This window comes from Melanostigma gelatinosum (assembly GCF_949748355.1).
Source record: "Melanostigma gelatinosum genome assembly, chromosome: 4".
NCBI classification, from domain to species: Eukaryota; Metazoa; Chordata; class Actinopteri; order Perciformes; family Zoarcidae; genus Melanostigma; species Melanostigma gelatinosum.
In genome coordinates, this window is record NC_136637.1 from 13,973,076 (window position 1) to 13,982,468 (window position 9,393).

A 9,393-nucleotide genomic window follows, 5' to 3' on the forward strand; every position below is an offset into this window, starting at 1 on the left:
AGTTAATATTGAAATGGATAGTAAAACATCTGTATTTCCATGACAACTGGGCAATTCCATCTGTTGATAAAAATCCTGATATGATCAGGACAGAACTTGTGGCCAAGTTAATTTTGGTCAACTAGATTTACATTGGTTGTTGAGAGTCACTCTGACACGCCACACTGCAGGTGGCATAAGCATTACAGCAACTATTGATTTGGTGTGTGGACAAAAGACATTCTTAAAATTGTTCGTGCTGCTGTTCAAGTTATTCCCCAACTAGCTATGCTCACAGTGATTATTTGACACCTTCCTAGTTTGTGCATGTGTCTGCTTCAGTGTTAAGACAGCTACTTCTCACCAGCTTTAATGTGTTTGTATACGAACAGCGATCATCTGTTTTTTTTTTCAATTGGGTCAGGTGTACTGAAACTCTGTCCAAGCATGAATCTCATCACAAAGAAGGAATGATTGTGGGTATACTCATGAGAGAAATTGTTACCTTTTTAGCAGTATGCATTTACTTTTCCTGAGATATGTGGGCCAGAGAATGGTAACCTTTGGGGAGGTCACATTCTTCCGCCTCTGAATCACCTTACCAAGTTAATTTACTGATGTGTATACAAATTTTTGTGTCTCTTTGTATTCCCGATATTCAAAACTCCCCCAAATTCCCTATTTTTGAAGGTATATGAACTATATATGCATATTAATAGGATGAGCATTAATGATAACTTGATGTATTTGAAGGATGAGTGAACAAACCTTTTATGGATGTTTCTAACAAGATCAAAGTTAACTTTCTCCTACTTAGGCCGACACAAAGGTATATTTACAGGTGTGCAAAACAAATAACACCCACATTATCAACAAAAAACTCACTGATTTGTTTCAACTTTTTAATATACTTGTCAAGAATTGTGAATGATTTAAAGTCTAAATGAACTTGTCATGTTATTTCAATGTTTCCTCTTTTATTTCCTGCTCTGTATCTGAGTTCACTTGTTGGTAAAACAAGTCAGCAATCAAACACACAATGTGGACTTTATTTTTAAAAGACTGTGGATTGAAACTAATATAGACTGGCTGGTATAGAGCTGTGGGAACCACAGTCCAGGCTTCCCTACACCTGTGCACAAGCATGCGCAAAGGTCATTATCGAGTGTGTGCGTGCGCGCGAGTGCGACTGTTTGCTCTTCAAATAAGCGCATTGCTCCAATGAGCAAATTGAATTGTTGTTGACATAATGACGTGAAGCTTTCGTTTACGGTAAAGAAATTGTAAATGGGTTAACGGCATGAAGGAGCCGGTTTCCTTAATGGGTTTAAACAAACTGCAGCGAGGTAAACTGGTAGGCTACAAAATATATTTGTCTATCGCACAATTAAATTCATATTTGAATACCTCCTTATCACCTGTTGTACAGCTTTTGTATTTTTTTTCAACACTTTTTAGTTTAAGCTCACGTGGAGTCAAGTACATTTCAACGTTGTGTCTTCCAATCGTCTGCTCCTGAAACCCTGTCTTTGGTCAAAGATGAATCATATTTTAACTGAATATACCAGCAGTGGGCATATTGTGATTGCTGGGGCATAAGGATACGAATATTTACCATATTAATTTCGCTCATCAACTATTGCCAATGAAAATGAACGATTGGACCAGATTTAAATTTATTTCAGGTTGTCCTCCTTAAAATCAATTCTGATGTATATTCTAGAAGATGTATCCATTTATGATTGTACAAGATGATTAAATAAATAAAAAAGATTGCTTGATTGTGTGGTAAGGTGTATCCTTAATGTTTTCAGGTTGTTGTGTCTTCCTAAATATTTATTTGATTTTTGAAATCCCTAATATAGAGCCTGGTGTCACTTAACGCCCCCTAGCGGCTCGAATCTCTTCCGAGGTGATGTCAGCCTGCATGCTGCAACATCACAGCACACACAGAGACATCACACTGCAGTTTTACTGCATGTGAGCAGAAGAGTTTCGCTGAGGGACCCTGCTTTGTGAAGACTGAACCCGTTTCTGTAACCACACAAATGGTATGACTGAAATAAATCCAATAACAGACATGACAACTATAAACGTGTTAACTAAGCGCACGTTTCCTGTTTGAATGCTTTGATGCTTTCTTTTGGAAATTCTTTTTCAAATACTCCTCTAAAAAGACACACACAGAGCTGCATTTGACAAACTCCCATATTGCTTTTCCGCATATTCCCTAAATATAAATTATATTTTGTGACTGCACCCTGAAAGTGACCTCTGGTGCCTGCACGTCTCTTTCACAACCTCTTTGAACTGTCTCTTCGAGTGATGTGAATATTTAAGACATAAATTCATATGAGAAAAACATAACGACAGAAATCCAAAACCCAAGACATAGCCGATATTTTTTACAATTCTATTTTTTTCTGTGATATTAAGTGTTATTATTTGAGGATACTCAACGGGGAAAAACCGAGTTTGTTTAGCAATCAAATAAATACTAAACTACTATAATAGTAATATCATACTGTACGACTATGTTACAATTAATAATAATAATCCTAATAATGATATCATGCTAATAATAATGGCTCAATAATAATGAATGAAATACCACGGTGACATTGGAGAAGCCTTTTGCATCATCAGCACCTTCTTCGGTGTCTGAAAGTGAATTGAAGCAGAGAGGCTCCTTTCTCTTTCTCATGGGGATCAGATATATATAGCGCCGAACCGCCTCACTCACACACACACACACACACACACACACACACACACACACACACACACACACACACACACACACACACACACACGCTCACACACATCAACCCGATCACCATTTGCTGTTTGCGTAGTGATTAGCCAGACACAACTGCGAAGCTGTTACCTTTATAGAAGCCAAGCCGCAGAATATCCTGTAAAACGACACGAGCAGTGATGTAATGGTGAATTAAAAGGTGTCTCAACTGTGACCTCCAGTCAGAGACCATTATCAGGAAACAACCATAAATATAGTTTGAAAAACAACGGTTTTATTATTCACCCCTAAATGTTCATATGTTTACGCCGGTTTGTCTGCACATCTAAAATATGATGTGAGATTTATATCAGCCTAAAAAAACGAATTTATCGGCAACACATATTGTTTAATTAAAAGAGTCATTCAAATTTTTATTTAAACTCGAAATAATGTTGCGATGCAGGCTAAAAATATATCTAATACTGACAATGGTTAATATGGTTGACTGTTTAGCTGTAAAAACTCCTTTAATTATAATAATACCCTGATTAAAAATGAAACATAAAAAGCCCAAATTAAAATTGTAGACTTTAAACACCGTAAAAATGTGATGATAATAATAATTAGTAAGCCTGAACATTCTTAGTAAATTTAAGCCCATAATATTCAGACAATTTCATAATATCTAGGCCTACATCTAAAATTTAAATAGCCTTGTCTTTGACTTTCTTGCCATTATAGCGTGAGAGGTTATTTATATAAAATAATATTTGCTCGAATATGTTTCTCAGTAAATCTGTTGTCAAACAATTTAGCAATGTTCATCAAGAAAATTGATTTAATTCTTTCTTAGATTTATTTACAAATAAATTCAGTTTACAACACATAGCTACATAGAATTACATATATTTGATATTTTTTATTATTATAAACATACTTTTCAAAGCTTTTTGTGTCTCATATGAAAAGGAAGCAAAACATGTGTCCAGTTGAGCTTCCGATACAAAAAAGAAAATCACAGATCCCAAACAGGAACAAATGAGAAGAAAAGACAGGTAAAATTGTTTCGTTTTTTTTTTTTTTTTACAAATATTTACAAATATTACCTGTACAGAAATATGTCCTTTTTCTTTTTTCTCTGTGTCTTTACATTGGCTACAGAGTCCAGTGTTGCCCATTGATTTGTGCTGTTCCCACCCCCTCCCCTCCCGCCTGTAATAATAACGTCTCGATATAAAAATAAGAGTTTATTTTCTCATGGTATAAAGTCAATGTGACGGCCATTTGGACACCGCCGCTGCTGCTGAGGGTAAAACATGTCCAGAAAGCATATTTGACGGCACGCTGAGCATGGGCGCGATTGCGGCTGAGGTCCGGGTCAGAGAAAGGGACTGAGCGCTCAGCAGGGCCGACTGAACGGTCACCGGAGGCCGCAGGAAAGCAGCGCCCGGTGAGACCGAGGAGGCGCTGGAGACCCCGATGATGTTCTCTATACTGAAAGACGGTCTGTTTAAAGGCTCGGATTTGATCATGGACGCAGTACTCAGACTGTTGAGCTGCATTTGAAGACTCGGGCTGAGCTGGGAGTTGAACGCTTTCCTGTTCAGCTCCGCCGAGGACATGAGAGGGATGCCCGGGGGCAGCATGTGTCCCACAGGCGGGATGTATGGGTACTGCAAAGCTGCCGGATGGGCATAAACAGCCGGGTGGATCCCGTAGTGCCTCCCGTAGGGCCCCCCGAGGCTGTACGCGCCGAAACTTTGCATCATGAGGGCAGTATGGTCCCTGAGCATGTCCGGCTGAACTCTCTTGAACCGTTTCCTCCTCCTGAGGAAGCTGCCGTTGTCGAACATGTCCTCCGAGGCGGGGTCCAGGGTCCAGTAGTTGCCCTTGCCGGGGTTCCCGGGTTCCCGGGGGATTTTCACAAAGCAGTCGTTGAGGGACAAGTTGTGGCGAATGGAGTTTTGCCACGCCGGGAACTTCTCCCGGTAATACGGGAAGCGGCTGCTGATGAACTCGCAGATCCCGCTGAGGGTGAGCTTTTTCTGCGGGCTCTGGAGGATGGACATGGTGATGAGCGCGATGTAGGAGTAAGGCGGCTTCACCAGGCTGTTTTTGGGCTTCTGGATCCCGCCTCCCGTTGCGCTCTGGTCTTGACCCTCTCCCTTTCCGGTGGCCGTCTCTCCCTCTCCGGAGCTCTCGCAGCACGGACTCCCTCCACCGGACCCCGTCTCCTCCTTCTCCAAATCGATCTCGTCCTCCACCTCCTCGTCGCCCGCTTCTCCTCTGAGGTCGTGCAGGATGCCTCCCACCGGGCTGTCGCAGTCACTGTCCGCCCTCTCCATGCCCTCCTCGTCTCCCTCGCCAACCACGTCGATATCCACGTCCTCCGCCGTGAGCACGGTTTGGCCGGACATGTCGCTGGCTCTTTCGCTGCCTCCAGACAGGGTCATCTCACGGCTTACTTATACTTTTTTTTTTGTTTGTTTAATTATGGAGCCAAAAGCAGCCACAGCAGCCGGGTGTCGATGGTCAGCGCGCGCGCACACTGCTGGACTTCTGGGCTCTCCTGTCAAGAGATCGGGTCGTCTCCAACAAATCTAAATGCGATGGAGCCGGCAGCAAGCCGGTCAAGTCAAAGAAACTTCAACTTCTCCAAATATGTCTCCACTCGGTAAGTGAGCAGGCCTGCGCGAAGCGGCGAGTCTTGTCTCGAAGTTGTTTGGGGATGTTCTGCGCTCCGACGTCCCTTCTCGGTGCGTATATTTCCTACAGGAGCGATATTTGGAGAACCAAGTCGAGGTGACACATGCCGCTTTTAAAGGCCGGGGCTTTTAAAAGGACTGTCTGATAGATTACTTTTCCCAGTATAAGATATACGATCAGCGCAGGACACGTGGTCTGGTGACGACAGACGCCCCCTCTCCTCTCCTCTCATCTCCTCTCCTCCCTCCTTCCTCTCCTCTCTGTTAAACCATGCAAACTGGAGTTGTTTCATGGATTTGTCAACAATGGGACATCAGCAATGCTGCTTTCCGTTGATTTCTGTGTTCGTCCGTCATAGACCATTTAACGGTGGCGGAGGAAGGAGGAGGAGGAGGGGGAGAGAAAATTGGCCCGCATGATTGAAATATCTGATGCGCATTAACGTGGCGGCGCAAAAACAATACAAACCTATAACTTTGCTCAGGCAAACTGCTGAAAGCTGCAGAATGAAAACGACGACAGCTAAGTTCACATAGTCCTCCTTTAACGTATTTAAGGCCCTATGTGTTGTTGTTGTTTTTGTTATTGTGCGTGCATGGATTTTTTTCCTCACTTTATTTGAAACTAGTTCCCGTGCATGTTGCTCATCGTATTGGAGACGTTGTCAGTGCGTAAGGATTCAACATTTGTGCTTTCTTCAGCATGCCTTGATATTTCCAGTTTTGCAGTCCGCCGTGTAGATCCGAGCTACGAATGCAAAGCATGAATTCAAGTATATTTATTCCCGCAGGATTAGCCGAAGGTGGGGAGAATATTGAGCAGCAGCCGCGGCGGCCAGCGGCACCGGCGACTATGAATGGAGAGAATAAAGAATTTCCTTAAGAGTTTGGAAGAGGTGCTAACGACCCCAATCACTGCACGGTTTTGCATTTGAAAAAAGTAGGAAATGCGGTCAGCGGGTGAATGCAAAGAGAGCATTTATTCACAAGGTAAGCTGGGCTCGGGGAGGGGACGTCGGAGCCAATGCGGAGGGGTTTCCTCCGCTGTGTGGGAACATTTGGGAAAAATAGTGAAAGATTTCGTACAGCGTTCAAAGTGAGCGAAGAAATGTGCCGTAAAATTAACAGTATAGGAATTACAACTCGGATGTTTTGCGAGGTGCCACACGTTCGATTGATTTTTATCGGAAGTCATTTAGCACGTTAATAAAAATATGTATATTATACACCAGTCAGTTTGGTGACTGCGCTTTAATTGAATAGATTTAAACATATAAATAAATTGAAAATATAGATGTTCACGATTATTTCTCAGATACAAGCTAATTTAAAACAGAGTGAGGCTGCATGTTAATTTGGGATCATTATTATTATTATTATTGATACAACCATTATTATCACTATTGTTACATTTCAATACATTACACATGTCACCTATTAATGACATAATTATTAATTGATCAACTCACATGAAGCAAACTGAAGGTATCTGAACTAAAATTGCATTTTCATGAATTCATTTAGCATTTTACTGCTCTTTAAAATCCCATCAGTGTTATTCTGTATCTTATGAAGTGAATGTGATCCTTTAATTACCTTTAGCGGCGCACAGAGGTGCTGCTTCACGCGCCACCTCCGACACCTCTGCTCTCGGGATGAAAGTCGGATTAATCAAACGCTATCATTAATAACGCGCGTATGGGTCAGAGGAGGGAAACATGTCTTCTGATTAGACTGGTGTTAATCTCTGTGACCTGTGTGATCTGGAGGTCCGTCAATACGGACTACTTAGCAGATGAAACCAGAGTCGACATCAACTTTTATCCTGCTTATCCGCGGGGCGCGTGTGTATTTAGGGAGGTTATTTGTTTCTCTTTAGTTTCATGGCTTTTTCGGGCCCATAAATCAGAATAAGCAACTTGTGTTGGTTAGGGGGGGGGGGGGGGGTTTGATCAAATTAAAATGTGTTTTTCTCTCTTGTGAACCGCTGATTTGACACAGTTCTTACATTTATCCATAGCAACATAAGTACATTGAAGTCTTTTTTGATTTTTCGTGCTTTTTTAAAATGCAGCATGAACTGTTTTTAGCTGCAAAATAAACTAGCTTTATGAGCCACACATGGTTGCTATTTTCTTATTTTGAAGGATTTCATTGAAGGAATCAAGTCAGAGAGCCAAACGATTCTGACCCACTGATCTAAGAGTCTGTGTGTGTGTGTGTGTATGGAGAGAGACAGGTGCAGCCTGCCTCCTTTAAAAAAACAAAAACCCCATGCTCGCAGTGTTGTGTGAAAGGCGGCGTAACTGCTGATATAACCTGACTGCAACAGCAGGGTTTCAAACCCGTCCTTCCTGTGATCTTTTGAAGCCTCATAAATCCGCTTTTATTCCTCCGCAGTTTGTTAATGAAATGTACGTTTTAAGCACACATGCACGGCTTAGCGCGACAAAACCTTTTAGTATAATAAGCCAACTCACTCCGGCATGAAACCATTTGGGGGGGGGGGGGGGGGCATACAGAAGAGACAGCAGCAGCAGCACAGGTGATGGAGAGGAAACAGTCACCACATGTGATCCCTGCAAACTACCAGCAAGGTCACCGAACAAATAATTGTGATCATAATAATGTGATGCTCTGGTGATTCCTGAGAGGGAGACTTTTTTTTTGCCTCTCTTGTCCCACTGTAGGATTCTCCTGCTGTCTCACATGGGGTCAGAGGTCAGGGTCACCTGCAGAGGAGGACAGGGTGTTTGCTCAAAGACACTTCAGCGGACGCTTCAGACTATACTGTCAAGATGAATGGGGGGGCCGGTTTGAGATGCTAAATATTGTTCATTCATTACATTTTTTTTTGTGGGGGGGGGGGGGGAGTCGTAAATAGTGGTGAGATCTTTTCACGGGTTTCCATTTTAAGTCAACTTGCGTCGATATTTTGGCCTTAGTGTAACAGTATTTAAGGCCTCTGATTTCTGTTTAACAATTTCCATTTAATAACATTTCAAAGAAACTCGACAAAACCTGGCCAGTGCGCCCTCTAATGTCTTTTTTTAGACCTTAAGACCAAATATGGGACTGACTTGTGAAGATTTGAGAAGATTTGAGACATTTATAATTTTTATGTGTGAGTGAAATGTGGAAAAGGTGGATTGGATGGACTTTGACCTCGCTCTTCAAAAAGCTTTCTAAATATTTGTTTTTTCCTGTGTTGTGAAATCGTCCATTAAAATTGTTGATACCATTTTACATAATCTGCACATATGATAAGTGCTGAAAATACAAAAACGCTAGGCTAATCAAAATCCAAAACTCACATTCTTGCATCAAAATCAGCGCTTTGTAAAATCTGATTTTTTGAAAGGCAACTCATTTCATGAATTAGGTGAGCGAGCAGTTGGGTGCAACAGCTTGTAAAACGATGTGATAAATGAATGGCATTGTTAGCCCGCATCTAATTACGACCATTATGTTAATTATCTTACACCAGTAGCCAAAATCTTCAGCTTGTCAGATTTAATAAAACAAGTTGATCTAAAAAATGATTGAGAAAAATAATCTCACCATATCTGCAAATAGTTGTGCCTCACGATGTTGTATGAAATATTTTTCATAGCCTATAAATAATAAATAATTGTACATGGTCGACAATGTGAATTCTGCAGAAACCTCGTTACTCTTCCATGGGAATCACCATTTTCAGCTCTTCTTAAAGAATCCACTCTATCAACCTGCGAGTTTCTGTCAAACAATATGATGGAGCCCATTTTTAACCTGCAGGATCAGCCGGAGCCAGATCTCTCACAGACACAAAGGGCCCCAAATAGACGACACTGATCCATGCGCGTGCATGTGTTGTTGGACACCATGCAGCAGATTACAGCAGGTGAGAAGGATAATGTCTTAACTGACCTAAGATTTTAGTGTTGTTCATATCTTTGTGTTGAGATAGATTATATTATGATGAGGCCT

At 41.6% G+C, this 9,393-nt stretch overlaps 1 protein-coding gene across 1 annotated transcript; it reads right to left on the minus strand.

Moving 5' to 3' along the window:
• Positions 1-3,939: 3,939 nt before the first annotated feature.
• foxd3 (forkhead box D3) lies at positions 3,940-5,502 on the minus strand. Its single transcript, XM_079266714.1, has one exon. It carries the CDS (start codon positions 5,170-5,172, stop codon positions 3,988-3,990), a length of 1,185 nt encoding a protein of 394 aa, XP_079122840.1. The 5' UTR covers positions 5,173-5,502; the 3' UTR covers positions 3,940-3,987.
• Positions 5,503-9,393: the final 3,891 nt, after the last annotated feature.

What these genes read in the sequence shown, in the direction of transcription:
- foxd3 (XM_079266714.1), bottom strand. Translation starts at nt 5,172, where the DNA reads ATGACCCTGTCTGGAGGCAGCGAAAGAGCCAGCGACATGTCCGGCCAA.